The sequence below is a fragment of the Amblyraja radiata genome, chromosome 32 (genome assembly GCF_010909765.2).
Source record: "Amblyraja radiata isolate CabotCenter1 chromosome 32, sAmbRad1.1.pri, whole genome shotgun sequence".
In the NCBI taxonomy this organism is placed as follows: Eukaryota; Metazoa; Chordata; class Chondrichthyes; order Rajiformes; family Rajidae; genus Amblyraja; species Amblyraja radiata.
The window spans coordinates 21,456,274-21,484,109 of NC_045987.1; the positions used below are offsets into that span (position 1 = coordinate 21,456,274).

The 27,836-nt window shown below is 41.7% G+C and overlaps 1 protein-coding gene across 7 annotated transcripts in view; it reads right to left on the bottom strand.

Annotated features, from left to right (window-relative positions):
* nr6a1 (nuclear receptor subfamily 6 group A member 1) overlaps positions 1 to 27,836 on the bottom strand; it is a 238,002-nt gene that overhangs the window by 49,722 nt on the left and 160,444 nt on the right. For all 7 annotated transcript variants that reach the window (XM_033048646.1, XM_033048645.1, XM_033048643.1 and 4 more), the window contains one exon: positions 19,708 to 19,938. In XM_033048646.1, the coding sequence (XP_032904537.1) occupies positions 19,708 to 19,938 (231 nt within the window). The remainder of the gene's footprint in view (positions 1 to 19,707; positions 19,939 to 27,836) is intronic.

The window sequence follows — 27,836 nt, forward strand, 5'->3', positions numbered from 1 at the left end:
AAAGCTTATATTAGAGCCTTGGTAACATAATGGGGACATCACTTGCCACACGTTAGAAGTCTTGAGGATGACAAGATAAGCAATGTTGCCCTTATTATTGGGCTCATGTAATTGTTCTGGTCAGGTACGAGCAACAACTTTTGAACATATTTTGAACTAATCTTTCTTGGGCCCAAAGCCATCACAGCATATTTTGATCACAAGTAAAGATAAAACAAGTGGAGATAAATTAAAAAAAAATTAGGCTCTCTAGTTATATCCTGGAATAGAGTCAGTTATGTAGCATGGAAACAGGTCCTAAGCCCACTTTGTCCATGCCAAACAAGATATCTATCCGAGTTAGTCCCATTTTTCTGAATTTGGCCCATATCCCTCTAAACCCTTCCTATGCATGCACCTGTCTTAATGACTTTAATCATTGTAATTGTACACAGCTAAAGCATCCACTGCCTGTTCATTCCATATAAAAAACATTTGAAAATGCACTGAATCATATGAATGAGGCTTTCATTTATTCTCTGGTGTTGAACCTTAGAAAAACATTCACAGTAAATCAACAAAAATGCAACTGTACTTATCAAAATCTAATGCAACAAATTTAAACCCTGTACAATCCTGGAGCAGTAAAATTATTCCTGATATGGCCTATAATGGCAAGGCCAAACATAAAGTTGATGACAGTTTTGCCAAACACTTGCGCTTGGTCTGCCAAGGTCTAGTGGATCTCCCAGTTGCTAACTATGTCTCCCCCACATTCTATCTTCTTCTTGGTTCTTGGTCCTCCAAAATATTCCAAATGGAATTTAAACTGGAGATGTACCTGTAAACCCCTGTACCTCACCTGAATTCCTTCCTCTAGCTTCACAATTCGCAACTCCTCCATCCTTTTGTTTCACACATGGTATATTTTTCTCTCTGGCCTGTGACCAACCATCTGCCTATCAAAACACCCCTCACCTGTATCCATCTATTACTAGTTATACTTTACCCTGCCCCTCCTCACTTGCACTTTCTCACACCCCCCCCCCCCCTCCCCCCAACCGCAATTAGTCAGAAGAAGGGTCCCGACCTGAAACGTCACCTAGCCATATTAAACGTCACAAGACATATTAATGATATCTCATTTTTTTTTAATGGAATAACTGATGAACAAAGTCTGTATCCTTCTATCATAAACATTGGCTTTGAAATTTGTTTCATTTTCATCCCATTTTGATTGTTTAAAAAAATCAACTTATTTCTATGCTTTTAATTTCTATTTAACTATGCTTAATTTTATTTGAGTTAACATTTAAAATCTATTTGAAATACAACACAAATTCCATTTGAAACGAACTTGAATTATAAATATCAAAGATATGTTATTTAATATATTTTGTTACATTGCCTGGAAAGGTTGGTTTTACAACTGGATCTACATCTAACTGAATTATATTTTTTGATCAGGCCACCAGATGGCAATCTTTACAAGGGATTTACAAGGCAAAAGAGTGAAAGTTGTTTTTCACTCCCTGTTGATCAACCACAGTATTCATACCATTCTGCCATTGCATATATTCTTTTCTATACTTTGTGAAGACTTCATACAGAACACATGAAAACACCCACAAAGACAATGTTATACAGCAGCTGTACAACTTTCCACAGCCTTTGTGTTTAAGTCATTTTATGACTAATGCACATTTAAGTTATCTGGCAATACCAGAGAAATGTTTCGGACAGCTTTTGAAATTATATTTAAATTGGAGCCCCTTCAGTCTGTCTACTGTTTTTTAAAATACTTTTTTTACAACAGTATAGTATACTTATTCTTCATGTTCCATAGGAGGATCGTTGTCCTGAAATATAAATTCTTCTTTCTCCGAAGGTGTTGCCTGACATGCTGATTGGTATCATTTTCTGTTTTATGATGCTATTATAACACTCTCTTTTGTACCGACCTAATAACATGAGCATCCAGCGCACCTTAGTGCACTGTACATCCAAGTGCTATAAAGAGGTCCATAATAAGACTAGTAGCAGTATTGAGGCTCTTCCTTGTTTATGTTTTTTTGATGAGATTGTCGGGATGTGTTCCATTGCTGCAGTATTTTGCTGTATCCAAAACATCAAAATTGCAATTCTCCCACAGGGCATCCTTTTGTCTATGTAGTTTTTGTTATCCCCTGGTGAACTGCCATTCAGATCAGTGACAGCCCACACCTTTCCATTCACATCTGCAAGCAGAGTGAACTCCATCTGGCAACAGAGAGGCTAAACAGGCTACAAAGAAGTCAGGTCAACAGTCAACCAGATGCAAAGCTGTGCCATATGCTGTTAAGAAACCAACAGTTCACAGCAAAGATACGGAGAATGAATCCTTACCAAATCCAGTGACATTGTTTCTCTGCCTCTTTCAAGACGAGCAATGAAATATTGACCCGAATGAGTGATGTTTAGGAGTGACAAGCATTTCATTCTTTATCACCTCATGCTGAAAAGCCATTAAAAAAGGACTATAACATTGTATTACTCTGTTACTGCCCCAAATCTTGGTATTCTGTCTCCATTTTTATTATGTCTGTTACCAACTGTTATTTAACCAATCTGTGTAACAGCTGAAAGAGATTAAAACATGAGCATCTTTTGTAAACAAGAACAGCATTTTTATTGTTAAGTGTGGAAGCACATTTCAGGTGACCATGTTTTTTTCAAATTTCTCAATCCAAAGAAACCACTGTTCCGATCCCTAAAAGGACTGTTCTATGAAGAATTTTCCTAGTGCAAGATCCCAAAAGAACTGAGGGCTTGTCCACATTATGGAAATTTTTCCTGTAAAACAATTGATAGCCACTCATAATGGTAAAGTGAGTGCTAATTTAGTTCCAATCAGAACTTTTATCATTTTTGCAGAATATTTTTGAAATACATCTTAAACTTAGATTCTTTTTTTTAAACTTTGTTCATCAGTGGCAAGTCAGCCATGGACTGTTCTACTCCAACTGAGAACAGTTAAAGGGTCAACCACATTTGTGAGTCTGGTTGCACCAGTTGAGGGCAGCAGATTTTTTTGCTTGAGGAGCACCCATGAACCAGATTGGCTTTTACAATTAACTTGCAGTTTCATACTGGTACTAGGTTATTCATTACTTAAATTCCTCAGCTGCCATACTGGGATCAAATTGAATTCAGTTAAATTCCCGTTAGATCACAATTGGAACACTGTACCCAACTCTGCTCACCACACCTCAGTAAGCATGTAAAGATCCCAAAGAATGCAGAACAGTTCAACTAGAACGTCTCCAGTGATGAGAGATTTCAGCCACAGATTTATACTGGAGAAGTTGGGAATATGTAGCTGGGAACCAAGAAGGTTAAAAGGAGACTTCAAAGAGGTACATATAGGTCAAAGTAAGAGAAGCATTACCACACAGTTGGATCATTCAAAGACTATGACAGGTTTTTAAGGTGAAGGGCAAGAATACAGGACAACATAGGAGAAAATACAACTTGCTTTTATACAAAGTGTGACAATGATTTAGAACTCATGATATGCAAGGGAGGTTGAATAAAATCAATAACGAATTTGAGAAAGGAATTGGGTTGGAATTTAAGGAATAAAATAATCCACAGGGTCTGTGGTGTGAATGGGCAATAAGACTAAATGGACTGCTCTGCAGGGAGTCATCTTAGACTCAATGAGCATCCTAATGATTCAAAAACAATCTCTGCATCAACAGTCCAGATATCTGGACACTTAGTCCAGGAATGTAACCATTAAGCTATTTCGAACAGACTTTTAGTAAAGATTAATTTACGATATACAACATTTTACAAAAAAATCTTTCAACTAACATTTGATTTCTGCGCTTCATGGAAATTTCCAACTTGAGAAAGTTGTGGTTGTTCAATGAAATATTGGCTATTTACGGAATTGAACTGCAACCAAAACTTTACAGTCCTCTGCTGACAGAAATACTAAAGAAAATGGGAACATGAAAAAGTTCTTATAATACAAGCATACAGAGATCCTTCAAAATAAAAGTTACAAGAAATAAAAGAGTTTAGAGTTGACACCATGGCATCACAAACAGATTTACATGTTGGTGATCAGGATTTCCAAACCCCGCATCATACTAGTACAGGCCTTCCGAGTTAAGAACACCCAACGTATGGACATATTCCCTGTGAAAGAGCATCCATAAAATTATTAAATTCAGAAGTCGAATGTATATGCGTGCGTTTGTTCTACAAATGGCAGAACTAGTTTATTTCTCTCCATTCAATGAATGTATAGTAATCATAGAGTAATTTTGTGCATTTTGCAATTTATAGGCATCTGTAAAAATTGTACCTATTTTTTATCCAGGAACAGCCTGTATCTTTGAAAGTATGGAGTCATTTGTAAGAAACCTCAAAAGATAATATTTGATAATTTGGAATAAGAGTTATCATCCATAAAATGACAACATAAAAGAATGTTCTATGATTACAAGAAATCAAACAATTTCAAAATTGCTGATCGTTGGTAAATGAAGTACAGTTGTTCTGTACAAACGAAACAAAACTTGACGTGCAATAAAAATTAATTATATGAATGGCAGAAAGGACAGTGCTAAATTCAACTTATTTTCTCATAAAGAAATAACAAATAATAACTTTAGATTAAACAAAAATCTCTCAACTTCCAAATTCATACGATTTCCAAACCCAGCCTCACACCAATACAGGCTCCAGAGTTACAGTGCCCTCCATAATGTTTGGGACAAAGACCCATCATTTATTTATTTGCCTCTGTGCTCCACAATTTGAGATTTGTATAGAAAAAAAAACACGTGGTTGCACTTAGTCTTTGTCCCAAACATTATGGAGGGCACTGTATAAGCGCCCAACATATGAACATCTGTACATGTGAAAGAGTACCATAAAATTCAGAAGTCCAACGTACGTGCATGTGTTTGTTACTATGAATGGCAGAACTAAAATTGTAAATTTTTGAAACAAATGCAAGTGAATAGACACAAATTGCTCAAATTCTTAGCATGTCCTAAATTAAATTTGTGTATGTGTTTGACTCTTTGCTCTGCCATTTCCTAATATTACAATTCATTAATTACAAAACATAATTCTTCTGAAACATCGTGTTTCCATCTTGCTTTGCAACATCTGCATTCAGAACAAGAACCTGGGAAATGTGACACTCGGAATATAATGTCCTATGTGCAGCACAAATAATAGCTGAAAACAATTTGAGAAGTAAACTTGTTTCACTCACACAGAGAACGGGTGCCCGATCAGCATGGTTAACCAGTTCTGAACAAACGCCATGCTTTTGAGGTTTGTTTTGACAGAAAATGGACACTTCCTAAAGAAATAATAGATAATAATCTTGGTACACAAAACCACCTGGGGCAAGAACATTGGTGACTACTCTTTGTAAAACACACGGCCTTCACTTCTCATGGCAGAATACTGCTCTCAAAATCACCTTACCCATCGAGCATATGAGCAAATACCATGGAAAATATTGCTGTCTAAATGATTACATTTGGTGGAGCTACATTTTAAATCAGCCAAAAACAGCTGCAGGGTTTGTGATTTATTGATTAATCTGTGCAATTCCGGCAGATCCCAATTTTTGCCAGCTGCTAATCATGATGACAACATCCAGCCTTACTAGTTTGTTCTGGCTTAAAGCATTTGCAACAGGACCAATATTATGAGGTGCTAGCACCAGCACCCCATAAAGTGTTCTGCAATATAATGGGAGCAGGGCCTGGTAGGTTTTGTTGAACTGGGAAATAATTAAAAATGCCAAAAAGGAGAGATTAATAACTGGCCTTTTGTTCACAGCATTAAAGACCTGGATAAAGAAGACACAAAGTAAGAGAGATGTTTTGTATCTCAGAAAGCCAGGAGACTATCCAGACACCTGCTGAAATATGTGGCAGAAAGTGATCATATATCGAAAGGAACTGCAGATGCTGGTTTATACCAAAGATAGACACAATGTGCTGGAGTTACCTAACGGGTCAGGCAGCATCTGTGGTGAAAAATAATGTGGTATTTAGGATCAGAAGACAGGAAAACGGACTGTCTGAAGAAGGGTTCCAACCCAAAATGTCACCCATCCTTTGTCTCCAGAGATGCTGCCTGACCTGCTGAGTTCCCCCAGCACTTTGTGTCTATCTTCGCATTCCCTATTAGCATCATTCTTTAGACTGGAAGTAGGGTTCAGACCTGGAGATGTTGCCTGACCCACTGAGTTGCTCCAGCACAGTGCGTATATAATAAGATTTAGGTTGGTTGTAGAAAAGTAGTTGTTCAAAGTAAAATGTAATTTATTGAAGGAAAGCCAACTATAATGAGATAAGAACAGATCTGGCAAAGGTTCATTGGAACAAGTGGTTGACAGACAAAATTATTACTGCCCAAATGAGCTGACTTTAAGCAAGAGATGGGATTTACCAACCTCACCTGATCCATCAGGAATAAAGGAAGAATATTTGAAAAGTCCAGAGCTACCTGATTGACAAAAGAGAGGCAAAGCAAGATAAAGTAAAATAAAGGCTCCTTAAGAAAAATATTGGGTTGTAAATATCAATGATAATCAGTGATTACAAAGCTGGGTGACAGTGTGAATTGTGAGGATGATGCTATGAGAATGCAGGGTGACTTGGACAGGTTGGGTGAGTGGGCAGATACATGGCAAATGCAGTTTAATATGGATAAATGTGAGGTTATCCACTTTGGTAGCAAAAACAGGAAGGCAGATAATTATTTAAATGGTGTCAAGTTGGGAAAAGGGGAAGTACAACGGGATCTGGGGGTCCTTGTTCATGAGTCAATGAAAGTAAGCATGCAGATACAGCAGGCAGTGAAGAAAATGAATGGCCAGTTGGCCTTCATAACAAGAGGTTGAGTATAGGAGCAAAGAGGTCCTTCTGCAATTGTATAGGGCCCTAGTGAGACCACACCTGGAGTATTGTGTGCAGTTTTGGTCCCCTAATCTGAGGAAGGGCATTATTGTTATTGAGGTAGTGCAGCGTAGGTTTACAATGTTAATTCTCGGGATGGCAGGACTGTCATACGCTGAGAGAATGGTGCGGCTGGGCTTGTATACTCTGGAGTTTAGGATGAGAGGATATCTTATTGAAACATATAAGATTATTAAAGGTTTGGACATGCTAGAGGCAGGAAATATCTTCCCGATGTTGGGAGAGCCCAGAACCAAGGGCCACTGTTTAAGAATAAGGGGTAAGCCGTTTAGAACGGACATGAGGAAACACTTTTTCACACAGAGAGTTGCGAGTCTGTGGAATTCTCTGCCTCAGAGGGCGGTGGAGGCCGGTTCTCTGGATACTTACAAGAGAGAGCTCTTAAAGATAGCGGAGTCAGGGGATATGGGGAGAAGGCAGGAATGGGGGTACTGATTGGGGATGATCAGCCATGTTCACATTGAATGGCGGTGCTGGCTCGAAGGGCCGAATGGCCTACTCCTGCACCTATTGTCTAAAAGCAAAAAGGAAATGAAAATGAAAATTACAAAGAAAATAGTCGCTCCTTTTGTGCAGGTAGTCAAGGACTAGAGGTCAGAGGGAAAAAAAAGGTTTAACAGTGACATGAGGAAAAACTTCTATTTGGAATCTAGAATGCACTGACTGCATATGTGGTGGAGGCAAGTACCATTGTGACTTTCAAGAGGCAATAAGATAGATAAAAAACAAAATGCTGGAGGCTCACCATACCAGCCAGCATCCATGAAGGTAAATAGACATAGACCTTCTTCATACACCAAACCTCTACCCTCTTCTGATCTACAATTTGTTGATTGAGCAACTTTGAGCTCTTTCTTGTGCCACATCCTTACCCTTGTGCCTATCTTCGGATACTCAAGAATGCCATGTCTGAAGAAGGGTCCCGACTCAAAACGTCATCCTGCACATATGCTGCCTGACCTGCTCATGATTCCAACATCTACAGTTTCTTCTGCCTCCATTGAGGCAGATAAGCAAAGCGGAAAAAAATTCCATGGCCACAGTGAGAAGGTCCCTCAGTGCAATACACAAGTTGCTCTGGAAGAAAGTTAGCATGAATATGACGGGTTAAAAGGCCTCCTTTTGTACGGTAACAATTCTATGATATTCTTATGCTCCACGGCATTCCAAGCACTGCTGTAAACCTCATACTTCAAGCTTACAGCTTGCACATCTTGCCTAATATGCAACCTGTAAGCTTCAACCTGTCACTTGCCCAAGCAGTTGTCCCCACGTGCCTTAAAACCACCTCCATCGTGCCAGTGCCAAAACACTCCACTGCGGCAAGCCTCAACGACTTCCGCCCAGTTGCACTTACCCCCATCATCACCAAGTGCTTCGAGAGGCTGGTCCTGGCACACCTCAAAAGCTGCCTACCCCCCACACTGGATCCCTATAAGTTTGCCTACCGCAAGAACAGGAGTACGGAGGATGCCATCTCAACGGCACTTCACTCCGCCCTCTCCCACCTCGACAACAGAGACACTTACGTAAGAATGCTGTTCATCGATTACAGCTCAGCATTCAACACCATTATACCATCTAAACTGATCACCAAACTCGGTAACCTGGGCATCGATCCCTCCCTCTGCAACTGGATACTGGACTTTCTAACCAACAGACCACAGTCTGTTAGGTTAGACAAGCACACCTCTTCAACCATCACCCTGAACACCGGCGTTCCACAGGGCTGTGTGCTGAGCCCCCTCCTCTATTCCCTCTTCACCTATGACTGCACACCTGTACATGGTACTAACACCATCATCAAGTATGCAGATGATACAACGGTGATTGGCCTCATCAGCAACAACGATGAGTCGGCCTACAGGGAGGAGGTCCAGCACTTAGCAGCATGGTGCGCTGACAACAACCTGGCCCTTAACTCCAAGAAGACCAAGGAGCTCATTGTAGACTTCAGAAAGTCCAGGGGCGGCACGCACACCCCCATCCACATTAACGGGACGGAGGTGGAACGTGTTTCTAGCTTCAGGTTCCTGGGTGTTAACATCTCCGATGACCTCTCTTGGACCCACAATACCTCAACTCTGATCAAGAAGGCTCACCAGCATCTCTTCTTCCTGAGGAGACTGAAGAAGGTCCATCTGTCTCCTCAGATCCTGGTGAACTTCTACCGCTGCACCATCGAGAGCATCCTTACCAACTGTATCACAGTATGGTGTGGCAACTGCTCTGTCTCCGACCGGAAGGCATTGCAGAGGGTGGTGAAAATTGCCCAACGCATCACCAGTTCCTCGCTCCCCTCCATTGAGTCTGTCCAAAGCAAGCGTTGTCTGCGGAGGGCGCTCAGCATCGCCAAGGACTGCTCTCACCCCAACCATGCACTGTTTACCCTCCTACCATCCGGGAGGTGCTACAGGTCTCTCCGTTGCCGGACCAGCAGGTCCAGGAACAGCTTCTTCCCGGCGGCTGTCACTCTACTCAACAGCGTACCTCGGTGACTGCCAATCACCCCCCCCCCCCCCCGGACACTCCTCCCACAGGAAAAACACTATGTCTGTATATATCATTAGTTTCAATATAATTATGGAGACGGTCAGAACCGGACCTAGGGTTGTGATTTTTGATTGGAGAAAGGCTAACTTTGAGGAGATGCGAAAGGATTTAAAAGGAGTAAATTGGGACATTTTGTTTTATGGGAAAGATGTGGAAGAGAAATGGAGTACATTTAAAGGTGAAATTTTAAGAGCACAGAATCTTTATGTCCCTGTTCGGTTGAAAGGAAATAGTAAAAATCGGAAAGAGCCATGGTTTTCAAGGGAAATTGGACACTTGGTTTGGAAAAAGAGGGAGATCTACAATAATTATAGGCAGCATGGAGTAAATGAGGTGCTTGAGGAGTATAAAGAATGTAAAAAGAATCTTAAGAAAGAAATTAGAAAAGCTAAAAGAAGATATGAGGTTGCTTTGGCAAGTAAGGTGAAAGTAAACCCAAAGGGTTTCTACAGCTATATTAATAGCAAAAGGATAACGAGGGATAAAATTGGTCCATTAGAGAGTCAGAGTGGACAGCTATATGCAGAGCCAAAAGAGATGGGGGAGATATTGAACAATTTATTTTCTTCGGTATTCACCAAGGAGAAGGATATTGAATTATGTGAGGTAAGGGAAACAAGTAGAGTAGCTATGGAAACTATGAGATTCAAAGAAGAGGAAGTACTGACACTTTTGAGAAATATAAAAGTGGATAAGTCTCCAGGTCCGGACAGGATATTCCCTAGGACATTGAGGGAAGTTAGTGTAGAAATAGCAGGGGCTATGACAGAAATATTTCAAATGTCATTAGAAACGGGAATAGTGCCGGAGGATTGGCGTACTGCGCATGTTGTTCCATTGTTTAAAAAGGGGTCTAAGAGTAAACCTAGCAATTATAGACCTGTTAGTTTGACGTCAGTGGTGGGCAAATTAATGGAAAGGATACTTAGAGATAATATATATAAGCATCTGGATAAACAGGGTCTGATTAGGAACAGTCAACATGGATTTGTGCATGGAAGGTCATGTTTGACTAATCTTCTTGAATTTTTTGAAGAGGTTACTCGGGAAATTGATGAGGGTAAAGCAGTGGATGTTGTATATATGAACTTCAGTAAGGCCTTTGACAAGGTTCCTCATGGAAGGTTGGTTAAGAAGGTTCAATGGTTGGGTATTAATGGTGGAGTAGCAAGATGGATTCAACAGTGGCTGAATGGGAGATGCCAGAGAGTAATGGTGGATGGTTGTTTGTCAGGTTGGAGGCCAGTGACTAGTGGGGTGCCACAGGGATCTGTGTTGGGTCCACTGTTGTTTGTCATGTACATCAATGATCTGGATGATGGTGTGGTAAATTGGATTAGTAAGTATGCAGATGATACTAAGATAGGTGGGGTTGTGGATAATGAAGTAGTTTTTCAAAGTCTACAGAGAGATTTATGCCAGTTGGAAGAGTGGACGGAAAGATGGCAGATGGAGTTTAATGCTGATAAGTGTGAGGTGCTACATCTTGGCAGGACAAATCAAAATAGGACGTACATGGTAAATGGTAGGGAATTGAAGAATGCAGGTGAACAGAGGGATCTGGGAATAACTGTGCACAGTTCCCTGAAAGTGGAATCTCATGTAGATAGGGTGGTAAAGAAAGCTTTTGGTGTGCTGGCCTTTATAAATCAGAGCATTGAGTATAGAAGTTGGGATGTAATGTTAAAATTGTACAAGGCATTGGTGAGGCCAATTCTGGAGTATGGGGTACAATTTTGGTCGCCTAATTATAGGAAGAATGTCAACAAAATAGAGAGAGTACAGAGGAGATTTACTAGAATGTTGCCTGGGTTTCAGCAACTAAGTTACAGAGAAAGGTTGAACAAGTTAGGGCTTTATTCTTTGGAGCGCAGAAGGTTAAGGGGGGACTTGATAGAGGTCTTTAAAATGATGAGAGGGATAGACAGAGTTGACGTGGATAAGCTTTTCCCACTGAGAGTAGGGAAGATTCAAACAAGGGGACATGACTTGAGAATTAAGGGACAGGAGTTTAGGGGTAACATGAGGGGGAACTTCTTTACTCAGAGAGTGGTGGCTGTGTGGAATGAGCTTCCAGGGAAGGTGGTGGAGGCAGGTTCGTTTTTTATCATTTAAAAATAAATTGGATAGTTATATGGACGGGAAAGGAATGGAGGGTTATGGTCTGAGCGCAGGTATATGGGACTAGGGGAGAATACGTGTTCGGCACGGACTAGAAGGGTTGAGATGGCCTGTTTCCGTGCTGTAATTGTTATATGGTTATTAATGGTTATATGCTAATGTAAATATTTATTCAAATCATATGCTATGTCGCTCTTCCAGGGAGATGCTAAATGCATTTCGTTGTCTCTGTACTGTACACGGACAATGATAATTAAAGTTGAATCTGAATCTGAATCACATTGCCAAAACTGATTACCTGACCATTAATAATATCCTTCTTTCTTTGTGTCGAACAAGATGGTGCACAACCGGAGGCTGCAAGGGTTAAATGGAGGAAGACAATTGCACATATCCTGACCCTCCAGAGATAGTTCTCATCAGGACTGGAATGTCTGTTGTTGAGCCTGAAGATGGGGAAACAGAACCCACTGAAGGCAATGTATTCTCTCACTCAATTCTTCTGATGTCCCACCACCAGCTGCTCAACTTATACCCTATTGTGATCAATAATTTGCAGAGTGAGTAAATTTGAGCTTTCTTGTGCCACATGTATACTCTTGAATTTTTCTTTTCAGATACATAATAATGGCAGAAGACAGTGACGATGTAAGCATAACTTCACAGCCACCACATAAGACACTGTAACTGCATAATTTAAAGTAGCACACAGGACACATTGAGAGACAACAGACACAAGTGGTCACAAGCAGGCAGGGGGACAAGAATAGTCATATATCAAGTCATAAAGGCAAGGTGACATACATTCTGCTGCACAGAATACAGCTAAGTACTTTTATGGGACAGCTAATGGAAGTACACAATATAATACCTGCCCAACATCCTAACTACTATCAAAGAGCATGGAGCAGTCCAGCAGCATCTTCTCACAAGACTATGAGCCAAGCCCATTATTTTTAATAAGAGTGTGCTGTCCAATTCCATCTGTCTGTTTCCAACTGTTGTCTGAGGACGGCATGGTGCCATAGCTGTGTAGCTCCTGTTTTACAGTGCCAGAGACTAGGGATCGATCCTGACTACAGGTGCTTGTCTGTATGGAGTTTGTACGTTCTCTGTGACCTGCGTGGGTTTTCTCTGAGATCTTCAATTTCCTCCACCACAAAGACGTTCAAGTTAGTAGGTTAATTGGCTTGGTATAAACGTAAATTGTCCATAGTATGTGTAGAATAGTGTAAGTGTGCGTGGATCGCTAGTAGATGTGGACTTGGTGGGCCAAATGGCCTGTCTCCGCGTTGTATCTCAAAACTAAACTAAATAGACCTGGGCACGATAGAGTCAGATAGCTAATATCACACATGAATACACTACAGTGGAAAGTGAAAGCCCTGTTTGAAGGGGTGTATTTGCTTTTAGCCTGGTAATCTGTCCGAAAAGAGATGACAAAAATCACTGCCGGGCAGGGCAGTGATTCCACTTAATAGGAGCATACAGCGTTTTCTCAGGAAGGGACCATTCACTCTCCCACTCCATGGCAGCCGGTAACTAGCGGGGTTCCGCAAGGGTCGGTGCTGGGACCCCAGTTGTTCACAATTTATATAAATGATTTGGAGGAGGGAACCAAGTGTAATATATCAAAATTTGCGGACGATACAAAAATGGGAGGGAAAGTAGGGGATGAGGAGGATAGGAAGAGTCTGCAAAAGGATATAGATAAGCTAGGTGAGTGGGCAACAACTTGGCAGATGAAATTTAATACTAATAAATGTGAAGTCATTCACTTTGGGGAAAAAAATGATAGGGCAAGTTATTTTCTAAATGAGGAGGAGCTGCGTTGTAATGCAACGCAAAGGGATCTAGGGGTATTAGTACATGAATCACTAAAAGTCAGTATGCAGGTGCAGCAAGCAATCAGGAAGGCCAATGGAGTTTTGGCCTTTATTGCTAGGGGGATTGAGTATAAAAACACGGAGGTCTTGCTGCAGCTGTACACGGTATTAGTGAGACCACATTTGGAATACTGTGTACAGTTCTGGGGTCCATACTTAAGAAAGGATGTACTAGCCCTGGAGGCAGTGCAGCGAAGGTTTACAAGATTAATTCCTGCAATGAGGGGATTGACATATGAGGAAAGGTTAAGTAAGCTGGGACTCTACTCTTTGGAGTTTAGAAGAATGAGAGGCGATCTCATTGAAACATATAAGATCGTGAGGGGCCTTGATCGGGTGGATGCACCGAGGATGTTCCCGATGATCGGGGAGGCTAGAACTAGGGGACATAGTTGCAGAGTGAGGGGGGGCTCTTTTAAAACTGAGATGAGGAAGAACTTCTTCACCCAGAGGGTGGTTAGTTTGTGGAATTCACTGCCCCAGGGAGCAGTGGAAGCAGAAACGTTAAATATGTTTAAGTCTAAAATAGATGGTTTTTTAGCTGCCAAGGGGATAAGGGGCTACGGGGAGAGGGCAGGGATATGGACCTAGGTATGGGTAGTATAGTAAGACCTGAGTGATCTCCTGGACAAGTGTCGATCGCCTGGATTGGGGTCAGAGAGGAATTTCCCGGATTTTTTTCCCGAATTGGACCTGGGTTTTTATCCGGTTTTTTGCCTCCCCCAGGAGATCACGCGGTTCTTGGGGTGGAGAGGGGTGATAGCGGTATAAAGGGGAGGGTAGTGTCTTGTGTTCTGTGTCTTGTGTCTACTGTTTGTGGGTAAGTGTGTCTGTTTAGTGTTCAGCCATGAGCGAATGGCGGTGCGGGCTCGACGGACCTGGTGGTCTACTCTCGCACCTACTTTCTATGTTTCTATGTTTTTCCTGCTTGTGCCTACCAGCCAGCAGACTACTGCCGCTCCTGGTGAAATGACACAGGGTGCCGGTACTTTTTTCAGGATTACAGATGTTCAAGATTACCTACAAAATCAGATGGTTTTCTCCCTTAATTTTCACAGCAACCACAATATATTCGTAGCATATCACTATTCAGGATCACCAAGATCCAAAAGTACGCAGAAAAAGGCACAAAATGAACCTACAAAGCAGTAATTAGCTGGCTTTTGTATGCCATTAGTTGAGTGTCCCAATTTTACATTTGGTTTGGAATATTCATCATGAGATCCTGTTCATTTTGGCATCATGCTTGGTACAGACAGTATGGGCTAAAGGGCCTGTTCTTTTGCTGTGCTGTTCTCTGTTCAATGATGGATTTGCATTAGCAATGAATTAAGTGGACATTGTGATGATCAGTGATAGACAGAAGATGGGACATGGGGCCAATGTGAATAGAGGTTCTTGGCCATATTAGTAGGAACTGTCAAGTCTGTCTTTTGCCACCTTCTACTTCCTTTTCCTCAAAAGATCACAACGTTGCAGATGGCAACGATTGTTCTAACAAGATGATAAGGTGTGTATCATTCAGCAGGCCATCATAAACAAAGACATTTGCTATGCTAACAATGGCAAGGCTCCTTCATGGCATTCCAGGTAATGGGTGAACTGACAATTGCTTGCTCGATTAGATTTTGTGTGGCAGCATGTAGCAGCTGTGCCCATGCATCAGTGTCATTCGGCCTTGGCACCAAGGCGCTATCATTTTATTCATCGTAGTGGCTCAAAAGCAGTTGTCATAGCAGATCGATACAGAATCAACATAATATGATTATTACCCAAATAAAGGGAAGTGAACTCTAATGCTTTGGTGGCCTATGTATGTGTGCATAGTCAATGACATTCAGCATCATCAAATCTGCATTCACCGTGTGCGCTTATTGACCGCCACCAAGAGAAAATGATGGCACTACATTTGAACAAAACACTCAGTGACATCTTCCTTTTTAGTGCTAGATGCCAAATTATGAGATATTGTAATTATTTCTCAATCCAGCCTAACAATTCATTGCCGTGGTCAGTTTGACAGTTACAGGAAATGCAGTCCTGCTATAACATTGACATTGCAGTTGCAAGAGGTGGAAGAGTTTAGTGAGGAATAATAGTCGTGAATAATTTTGGACAGATTGAATGCTTCTGAATGGGTAAAATAGTACAAAGCAGGGCTCGAAATTAACGGTTGCCCGGGTGCCAATGACCACCCAACGTGCCGCCGGGTAACCTGCATGCCGAGTCATTTTGCCCGGCTTGGCACTGCAGATACTGATTTATACTGAAGATACACAAAAAACTGGAGTAACTCAGCGGGTCAGGCAGCATCTCTGGAGAAAAGGAACGTGACGTTTCATGTCGGTGGCGGCTGTATTGCGGGGCAAATATATTAGGTGCGTGGTGACGAAGGGTCGGAGCGAATGACGGGCCCCGCACAGCGGCAGCAGCGGCCGCGACAGCGGTTCCATCTCCTCCTCCCGCACCCCGCCCGCCCTGACAGCGGCCGCTGCCTGCCACTCCGCCAACGGCTCTTTCAAAACAAGCCCTCTCGCAGGCCGAGGCCGGGAGGAGGGAGGGAGGGGGAGGCCTCCTTCCGCCGTCAGAAGCAGCTGCACCAAAAATCCTATAGCTATAGGATCCTTGAGCTGCACCGCTTGGCCCCGCACCTTGCTGTTGGCTGGCGGCTGGCGGAGGAGGGGAGGCGGTGGTGAGGAGATCCCAACCGCCTCCCCTTTGGTGGCGGCACTTGGCGGTGGACAGGGATGGCCAAGGCAGCGGGGCAATGTTGTCCGAGGAGCGCTGACCTTCCTTCCTCCCTCCCCCTCTCCCCCTCTCGTACGCCCCCCTCCACCCCCTTATCCTGAGACCCCTCCTCTCCATCCCGCACTGGTCCCCATTCCCGCCTCTATTCAGTCCTCACTGACATCCCCTGTGCTCCCCTCCCCATCTATTCATCCTGCGCTGATCACCTTATCAACCTCTCCTGCCCCCCCCCCCCCCCCCCCCCCGCCCCCATCCATCCTACACTGGTCCTCCAATTCATCCTGTACTTACCCCCCTTCCCATCCATCCTGCACTTCTCCTCTATCCATCCTGTACTGATCCCCCATCCATCCTGTACTGATCCCCCATCCATCCTGTACACCCATTCATCCTGAACAGACCCACCCTCCATTTACCCTGCACCTGTACTGATCCCCCATTCATCCTGTACTGATCCCCTCATTCATCCTGTACTGATCCCCTCATTCATCCTGTACTGATCCCCCATTCATCGTGTACTGATCCCCTCATTCATCCTGTACTGATCCCCCATTCATTTTTTACTGATACTCCCATTCATTCTGTACTGATCCCCCCATTCATCCTGTACTGATTCCCCCCCATTCATCCTGTAGTGACCCCCCATTCATCCTGCACAGACCCTCCGATCCACATTTTACTGACCCCCCCCCCCCAATCATCCTGCGCTGATCCCCTCCCCATCCATCCTGTAATGATCCCCCCCCATTCAAGAAGAATGGGGGGGAACAGTCTGAAGAAGGGTCTCGACCCGAAACATTGCCTATTTCCTTCGCTCCATAGATGCTGCCTCACTCGCTGAGTTTCTCCAGCACTTTTGTCTACCCCCATTCATCCTGTACTGATCCCCCCATTCATCCTGTACTGATCCCCCGCATCAATCCCATACTGATCCCCCCATTCAACACCACTGACATGCCCCGTGCTCTCCCCTCACAATTTTACATACTCCAACCAACACGTACTAATTCACCTGCCTCAATCCATCCATTCCGCACCGATTGCCTTCTCAACCACTCCCCCCGCCATCTATCCACCCCGCACTAATTCACACCCCCCCCCCCTCCCCTCCCCTCCCCCCCTGACCTTATTGTGCTGGAAATGTCTTCAGAGCGAACATTGACAATGCTTGATAACAGAATGCAATCAAATGTGTTTTAATTCCCAATGTTATTATTTGTTTTAGTCCATAAAGATGGATTAATTAAATTGTGAACACGTGAAACATTAAAACCGCAGTGTTCGATTGTCACTGCTACCGTTGCCACGTTATTACAGAATTCATTTTAACGGCAAATCAATACTCTTAATATGGAGTATCAGTACTGTAGTTATTTAATGAGCAACATTCACAACTATACGTTGGATTTATCCAGGTTTTACTTCTACAGTCAGTCATATACATCACAAATTTGGTCAGGAGATATTTCAGTTTAAATTTTAACGTTAATTCTGAAGTGGGAATGATTGAAACGGCGTTTATCAATAAAATTTTTAAAATCTGGTGTGATTTTAGAAATTTAGAAATTTCCTTGCAACCTGTATATTTTGTTATGGATAAATTATGTGGGAAGCGAGAGTGTTTCTGTACCAATAGCAATAATGACCCATGCTATGGCCATGTCATGGTAATTTTCGGTCCTTCACAGAAAACATGCTTGCATCAATCTGTAGTGTGCATGATTAAGCATACATGTTACTATGGTCCAGGATTTATTGACACAGGTTGATCATACGCTGAATAATCCAACCACATTTTTGTTTGGAAGTGGAAAGAACTAATAGAAATTGCATTAATTGCAATGTGTAAAAAGAGTTGAGATACTGTATTATAATTTTGTTGCATGTCATTGTGGTATATATCATGTCTTGATTGGTGAATATGTTTAGTTTGTGACTTTATTTGAAGCAGAAATAATATGTGAATGCTTCATTGAGCATAATTCCGACTGGTAACTATACACTTCGTCCGAACACATTATCGCACGCGCCATGCAAACCGTCTTAAATGACCACCTAAACTGTCATTTGGCAACCTAAAAAACTGCCAAGGTTGCCCGGCTGGCAACAGGGAAAAAAAGTTAAGTGAGAGCCCTGCAAGGTGCAACTAAACATGATGAAAGCACAAGTAAATACTACAGAAAACTTCTCCTCTGTGCTTATAGGTAATAGCCATACTTGTTAGCAATGGAGGAATGTTATTCATATTCCTGCTCCAAAAACATGTGGTCAAACTACACAGTTGCTACAAGCACTGCAAGTGATGGTCCACGTTAGAATTGGCCTTGCAGTTATTTGTCTCCCACACATGAATTGCAAATATGTGCTTTTACCTTGTTCCCAACAGTGCATTTGGTATGTATATTCAGCAAGATTAAAAATATAATTCTATTCCAGAATTTTGAGCAACTTAATTATCCATACCACGATCCACTACTTGGTGCATGCACTGAATGGAAGGACAAATATTGGAGCTCGTCCATGTATCAGTAATAAAACCATGTACAGAAATCAACTGTTAAATCACCCAGATCAAAATCCAATTTTAAAAGCTTTAGAGTTAGTAAAGAGTAAAATTCCAGCTAAGTATTTGAATTAAAGTTGATTTTTTAATTAGCTGAGTGTTATCAATACAGTTAAAATAAAAGCTGTTGAGCAAAGATATTCTAGCTGTGACCTTTTTCTGCAATATCTACTTCAGCCCCTCTCTGTATTTTCTCTGAGCAGATTATCTGCTCATTAATCTCCACACTTCTCAGATGGTTCTGAGATGCACTTGATACACAGATCAAATTCTTGACCATAGGTAGGTAAAAATGCTGGAGAAACTCAGCGGGAGAGGCAGCATCTAGGCCCCATAGATGCTGCCTCACCCGCTGAGTTTCTCCAGCATTTTTATCTACCTTCGATTTTTCCAGCATCTGCAGTTCCTTCTTAAAAAGTTCTTGACCATGTTTCCCACATCCCCATTACCTCATCGTACCTCCTTGTTTGAGAATCTCTGAATTAATTATAAATAGCAACCTACATACCACTTCAATATCACACGGATGAATTCTTTAAACAACTAAGAATTTAGGATTATGCAACATGGTCCACATAAGGGCACTGAATGATGCATTGATAGAAAGGTAGAAAGCTAGAAAGGTAACTACCAAGTCTAAATATCTTTAACAAATGTTCAAATATCTTGTATATTCAACTATATTAGTGTCAATGTAAATCATATGGGCAAGAATTTTTATATTTATATGTCTGATAAAAGTCAACCCTACAATTGAAATCTATCTAGATCAGTTTTATCAAATGTAAGTTAATTTAAGGAATATTTTTTTGTTGGTACTTAATGTCAATGGAATTTAAAGTGTTGAAAACTAACATACCTTTTCGGTTCATGCCCATTTGGAGACACTTAAGTAGTCGGCAGTACTGGCATCTGTTTCGTTGCTTGCGTGACATGACACAATTTTTGTCTCGGCTGCATCTGTAAACCCGCTTGTTGCAAATACTACGTTTGAAAAAGCCTTTGCATCCCTCACACGAAATGATACCATAGTGCAAACCCGTAGCTGTGTCTCCACAAATAAGGCAGGTTCGCTGATCAGTGCGATCATCTGAAAGGGAAAAAATCTAATTAATAAAAACTCCATTGAGATGATGATGCAAGACTTTATAAAATGTAATTGTAATTAATTTTGTAATTGTATTTAATTTATTATCCATGTAAACATATAATATATTACATACATATATTTGTTGAAACAAATATTTCTTCATATACTTTATCTAAACAATTTAAATTTGATTAGCATATTGTACAATAAAAATTAGACTAAAATACAATAAATTAGAATGGCCTATGTTAAAGAATAACACAAGGGCAATGAAAATTGTGTTTAAAGAAAAATGCGCTTGCTTTTTATTCAACTGAAAATATACTTCTATTTGCGGTTTTACTGCTGTGAAGGATAAACTTCCAGAGTGATAAGTTCAGATGTATGTCCAACACTGGGGGGCAAATAAAAGAGAAACTATCAACAACTTTTCTCTATGACTTGAATATTTTAGCATTTTCTCATAACATATTACCAATGGATAGACCGGTAGATATTACCAGTGGTAGATGGCACAGAAAGTCTATATTATGATATTCAAATTGGCTGAAAACATCTCAATTCAACAAATACTGCAGATTGAACGTACAACTCCCCCAACTTCTTGGCTCGGTTATTCATTGAACACAATACATTGTTGATGAGGTCAGAAGAGAAGCAGATGGGAAAATGTCAAATTGCATCTTCCATTTGAAAAAAAGGTAATAACCATAAGTACAAGCAATTTCCCACCATTAGGTTGTTTACATGAAAACAAAGCTAGGTCTAGTGTTACATGAAACATAAATTAATAATTAAGCTTCTCTTGAAAACAGGGAAAAAACTTTAATTCAAAGCTGTCATAAGAGACAAGTGGACAGATGGCGAAGTAACCTATAGTTTTCTTACTAGATCTTTGCTATGGCATAAAATAACTATTTATATTTACATCATTTAATAATAATAATAATGATGGATGGGATTTATATAGCGCCTTTCTAATACTCAAGGCGCTTTACATCGCATTATTCATTCACTCCTCAGTCACACTCGGTGGTGGTAAGCTACTTCTGTAGCCACAGCTGCCCTGGGGCAGACTGACGGAAGCGTGGCTGCCATTCTGCGCCTACGGCCCCTCCGACCACCACCAATCACTCACACACATTCACACACAGGCAAAGGTGGGTGAAGTGTCTTGCCCAAGGACACAACGACAGTATGCACTCCAAGCGGGATTCGAACCGGCCACCTTTCGGTCGCCAGCCGAACACTTAGCCCATTGTGCCATCTGTCGTCCAATTCCATTTACACCATCTACACTTCACACTGCCTCAAGAAAGCATCCAACATAATCAAAGACTTATCCCATGCCCAGTCATTCCTTCTTCTCCCTACTTCCATCTGACAGAATGTAAAGAGTTTGAAAGCACATACCACCAGACTCAGGAACAGCCTCTTCCCCTCCACTATCAGCCTTCTGGATGGTCCTTCATAAGCTAGGATACTGTTTAATTTGCCTTTAACCCATGGAGATATTGCACTTTGTCGAAGGAATTGATGTGCTACAATGCTGAGAACTATATTCTGGCACACTGCATCTTTCCCTTTGCTCTATCCATTGTACTCGAGTTTGAACATTGTATCAAGAGTATACAGTGGGACAAAGACCTATTTATTTGCCTCTACTCCACAATTTGAGATTTGTAATAGAAAAAAAAAAATCACATGTGGTTAAAGTGCACATTGTCAGATTTTATTAAAGGCCATTTTTATACATTTTGGTTTAACCACGTAGAAATTAACGCTGTGTTTATACATAGACCCCCCCCCACCACCCAATTTCAGGGCACCATAATGTTTGGGACACATGGGGCTTCACAGGCATTTGTAAATGCTCAGGTGTGTTTAATTGCCTCCTTAATGCAGGTATAAGAGAGCTCTCAGCACCTAGTCTTTCCTCCAGTCTTTCCATCGCCTTTGGAAACTTTTATTGCTGTTTATCAACATGAGGACCAATGTTGTGCCAATGAAAGTCAAAAATGCCATTATGAGACTGAGAAACACAAATAAAACTGTTAGAGACATCAGCCAAACCTTAGGCTTATCAAAATCAACTGTTTGGAACATCATTAAGAAGAAAGAGAGCACTGGTGAGCTTACTAATCGCAAAGGGACTGACAGGTCAAGGAAGAGTTCCACAGTTGATGACAGAAGAATTCTCTCTATAATAAAGAAAAATCCCCAAACGCCTGTCCGACAGATCAGAAACACTCTCAGGAGTCAGGTGTGGATTTGTCAATGACCACTGTCTGCAGAAGACTTCATGAACAGAAATAAAAGGCTACACTGCAAGATGCAAACCACTGGTTAGCTGCAAAAATAGAATGGCTGGGTTACAATTTGCCAAGAAGTACTTAAAAGAGCGACCACAGTTCTGGAAAAAGGTCTTGTGGACAGATGAGACGAAGGTTAACATATCAGAGTGATGGCAAGAGCAAAGTATGGAGGAGAGAAGGAACTACCCAAGATCTAAAGCATACCACTTCATCTGTGAAACACGGTGGTTGGGGTGTTATGGCCTGGGCAGGTATGGCTGCGGAAGGTACTGGCTCACTTATCTTCATTGATAAAATAACCTAAACACAATGTTAGCTGTTTATGAAAATGGAAGAATTTGATTAAAACTGAGGGTTTTTTTTAAGAATAAAATCAATGTCAATGAAAATCGCGATTTTTTTAACGTAAATGAATTTTGGGATCCTAATGTGGTGTCATTGCAACGTCGAATGATGGGCAGGGGAAGTGGAAAAGTGTTTTTTGTAAAGTTCAAAATGTGAATAACTTGTAAATTATACCACCAATCTGAACGAAACCGGTTTCATTTACATACCAGGACAATGGTGAGTAAGATGGGCCAAAGTTGTAGTGCTATCGTGTACCGTTTGGCGGAGTTTTGGGAACACACGCACACAAACAAACAAGATGAGATTTTTAGTTATCTACAATCCATTATTTATTACCTATTCTATTCTACATAACTAAAACTCTCATCTTGTTATCTTCTGGTTTGCGTTGTTTTTACATTTGCACAAAAACGATACACTCTAGCGCTACGATTTTTCGCCACCTTACTCACCATTCTCATGTGCTGCAAGTGCAACAAGTATTAAGATTTAAAAATCTTTAAAACCGCACATGTGCAGATTGGTCTCCTCTCCGGGACGGCGATGTCCCCTTCCTGCACCATCGCCGCACTGATTGGTCAGTGTCAGTCAGTCACTGGCGGTGCGGTCTCCGATCAAGGCAACCTCCGATCAGAGGAGCAGCAACCTCGAGATCCTGGGGAGGTGAGGAGGGAGAGGAGGGGGAATTGAGGGAGAGGAGGGGGAATTGAGGGAGAAGAGGGGGTAGGGAGGGAGAGTGGGGGAAAGTGGGGGAGGTGAGGAGGGAGTCTGGGGGGATTGATGGGGGAGGAGGGGGTAGGGAGAGAGGGGGGAAAGTGGGGGAGGTGCGGTGGGAGACGGGGGGGGATTGAGGGAGAGGACGGAGTAGGGAAGTAGAGGGAGGGAGGGGAAAGTGGGGGAGGTGAGCAGGGAGAGTGGGGGAGGGGTAGAGGGAGAGGAGGAGTTTAGGGAGGGGAGAGGAGTTATGGAGGGAGGGAGTGACTGGGGGTAGGGGAAAGGAGAGGTGATGGAGGGATTGGGGGAGGGTAGGAGGAGAGGGTAAACAAGAGGGAAGAGATGAGGAGGGGGAGTGGGGAAGAGAGGGGGGGAAATGAGCGAGTGGGAAATAAAGGGAGAGGAGGGCAGTGGAGGAGATGAGGAGGGATAGTGGCGGAGATGGGGGGGGGGGGGATAGAGGGATAGGAGGGGGTAGGAAGAGGAGAGGAGTTATGGAGGGAGGGAGAGAGAGGAGGAGGAGGAGAGGGAAAAGAGGGAGAGAGAGAATGCTGGGGATGAGGGTAAATGAGCCGCGCCTGCGCAGTTGGGGGCTAAGGGTGAGTTGTGGAATATTGCGTTGGGGGACCAGGCCTCCCGTGTGACAGGGATCCAATTGGTCCCACTTAGTCTAGTATTTAGATAGATATCACCAGCAACTTGTCTTGGACCAGCCATATTGAAGCAATGGGCAAGAAAGCACTGCACGCCTCCACCTCCTCAGAAGGCTTACAAAGTTCGGCATGTCCCCGACAAACCTCATCAACTACGACAGATGCGTCATAGAAAGCATCTTATTGGGATGCATCACAGCATGGTTTGGGAACAGCTCCATCCAGACCACAAGAAATTGCTGACATGTGTGGATGTAGCCCAGACCATCACGTAAGAAGGGTTTCGGCCCGAAACGTCACCTATTTCCTTTGCTCCATAGATGCTGCTGCACCCGCTGAGTTTCTCCAGTATTTTTGTGTACCTTCGATCTTCCAGCATCTGCAGTTCCTTCTTGAACACCCCTCCCTTAATGCTGCCTTGGCCGGTGCAGCAGCATAATCAAGGATCAGTCTCACTCCAGTCACTCCCTCTTCTCCCCTCTCCCATCCTATAACCAACTGGAGAGCGGTACTGACCACCCACCCACCTACCTCATTGGAGACCTTCAAACTGACTTTAATCGGACCCTAGTGGACTTTATCTTGCACTAAACATTTTTCTCTTTATCCTGTATCTGTACACTGTGGACTGCTTGATTCTAATTATGTATAGTCTTTTCACTGACTGGATAGCACGCAACAAAAAAGCTTTGCACTGTACCTTAGTGCACATGACAATAATAAAGTAGACTAAAAAAAAGGTATGTTTGTAGAGTACAAAAGCTGCAATTTGAGGGGAATTTAGAGAAAGTTCTTGACACATATCAGGGAGCAATGGAAAGGAGGAGGAAGCAGCTGGGACAAATAAATGTATTATATCAATGAGGCCAATGAGCTCCCCACACCTGTTTTCGAAGATATAAGCAAGAGGGAAAGGGGAGAGTGGGAGAACACAGTATCCAAGTTCAGATATTTATGTGTTGTGAAACTGTGCTGCACACAAAACGCCACAGCTATGCTTGAAACATGGATGTATAGTGCAGTGTTCCTCTAGATCTGCCACATAATGAACCATGGAACCATTTCACAACTACTGATGAGATACTGCTTCATTGCAACACTCTCCTGCAATTTTGTTTGGAATTTGTCGATTACAATCTGTGTACTCAGTGAATGGAAGTATTTTTCTGTTCAGTTACCATCATGGGATTTATTTCTAATACTTTTTCACTGCAAGGAAAGATTGAATTCCACTGCCTTAACAAAAAATATATCAATATCTGAGGATGCCTTGCCAGACTGCACCCAACCAAGTATCAATGAAATAATCCCACTACAATTTAAATGATATCCTCCAGAGATACTGCCTGACCCAGAGTTTCTCTTTAACTTTGTGTTTTACTCAGAAGATATGTTAGCCTTGCACAGTGTCGATTCACCACAATGACAAGAGATATGAGTTAAATTGGGGCACTATGCCACATGATGAGTGTAAAATCAAAGTGTATAAAATACCCAATTGCAAGACAGCCGAGATAAAATAATCAAAATTGCCAAAATTAAAATTGAGAAGCAAGGGTACAACGGAGTATGAAACAAAAGCATTTGGATGAAGTTAAGAGGCAGTTGTTGAATGGGTCATATTAATCTTGGTTTTAATGCAAGCTCAGATGAGCATACAAACATTATTTTGTTACCCAATTTTATTCCACAGTTCAATAATCCGTCCAATCTTTCAGTAGTTCATAAAGTTGCTAAACGAAATGGAGGCAAAAGACAGGGAGAAGTTACAGGATGTAGCAAAATTAACCAGACTTGATAAAGCTGTAGAAAATAGATTAGAAGTCTAGATTAGCAATAAATGCAAACAAAAATTGCAAGAACTTCTCCCTCGAAAGCAGAGAGCAAAGAGATTTACAAAAGTAAATGTGGATTTGAAACACTGTTGTACTTGCCCAGAGAATACATAATAGATGTAGCAGAAATAGACTAGAATTAAAGGTAGTAATAACAATGACTGACTTTATGAAAGAAGTTAAAATAAGAACTAGAGCTCACATAGTCAGTCATCTGTTGTCAAAATCATGCCGAAATCTAATATTAAAAATGAGGCAACTAGGAACTTGCTAAAGCATGATTAGGGGAAATCATATTTAAGGACATATTCGGGCTAATAAAGGGGTAAATGTAGATGTGGGATATCTGGCTTTTCCAAAAAGCATTTGCTGTAACAAAGTGCAACATACAAAGTTATTACATTAAATATGGACCAACAAAATTAAAGGTGTTGGTTTATTAATGCAGAAAATAGTAATCACCAATCTTTTTCAGGTTGGCGAACCTGTGCCACAGACATATTAGCCCTCAGCTATTCACAATCTATGCTAATAATTAAGGTAAAGACAAAAAGTGATATCTAACTTTTCTAAAAAAGAGTTGTTTGGGGAAGTGAGCTGTTTTTTGACAGAATAGAAAACCAGACTATTTTTTTTTTTTTTTTAATGGTGAGAAACTGATACAACTTTATGTATAACTTAATCAAGGTGTGAACGAAGGAACTGCAGAAAAGGAATAGGTGATGTTTTGGGTTGAGACATTTTTTCAGACTGAGAGTCAGGGGAGAGGTATGAAAAGATACATAGAACAAATTAATGAAAGTTATGTAAAATGAAAGATCAAAGCCAGCAACAATGATCAAAGAAAGGTGCCCACAATGGTCCATTGTTGGCTGTGGGGAAAGTGACAACGAGTAATACAAACAGTGAAACTCAGCAGGATGACAGTGAAACTAGCACGATGACTAGGGTGGGGGAGGAAGGGGATGCAAGGGTTACTTGAAGTTAGAGAAATCAATATTCATACCACTGGGTTGTAAGCTGCCCAAATAAAATATGAGGTGCTGTTCCTCCAATTTGCATTTAGCCTCACTCTGACAGTGGAGGTGGCCCAGACAGAAAGATCAGTATAGGAATGGGAAGGGGAGTTAAAGTGTTTGGCAACCGGGTGATCATGTATGCCCAGGTGGACTGAGTGAAGGTGTTCAGCGAAGCCCATTCTGTGCTTGGTCTCGTCTATATACAGGAGTCCGAGATTTAGGAATCCAGGTGCTTTGCTTCAGGAGAACCAAAAAGTAAACATGCAGGTGCACTGACCAAGTGGCAAGGAAAATTATATGTTGCACTTTTGTGCAAGGAAGTTTTGCATAAATTCTAAAGAGCTTCAATAAATCACATTTGGAGTACAGTGTGACGTTTTAGTAACTGTTCTCAAGTAATCCCTTCAAATTAATAAAGTTAGGAAACTCATTCCTGGAATGAGGGGCTGTTCAATAAACAGTGATTGAGAAAGATTAGCCTATATTCATTGAAGTTTAAACAGTACGAGGGATACGTTTTTTCAAACATAAGTGCTCCAAATCTTGAAAGATTTCAACCTCCAAGAGTCTACCTCTAAATCTTGAAAGCCTGCTACAAACTGAGGAAGTACATTATTTTCAAAATAATAGGTTTTTTAGATTGTTTGTGAAATCAGACTGATCAAAACCATTAATTTCAAAGGAACGAAAAATCAGTAATGATATTATAGAATCTAATAAATTAGCAAATTTCTAAAAAAAGTTAAAGTAGCATTGTGGAGCAGGTAGTTGACATGCTCGGGTTGCTATCCGTGTGGACTTGCACATTCCCCATAACTAAAAAGTTTTCTCTGGGTGTTCTGGATTTCTTCCATAACCTCAAGACGTGCGTATTGGAAAGTTCATGAGAAAATATGTTATCCCTAATGTGTGGGTGAATGATAGCCTGGGGAGTTGATGGGAATATGGAAGATTTTTAAAAATGGAATGGGTGTAGGATTGGTACAGTTGGGTGCTCGATAATCAGTATGGACT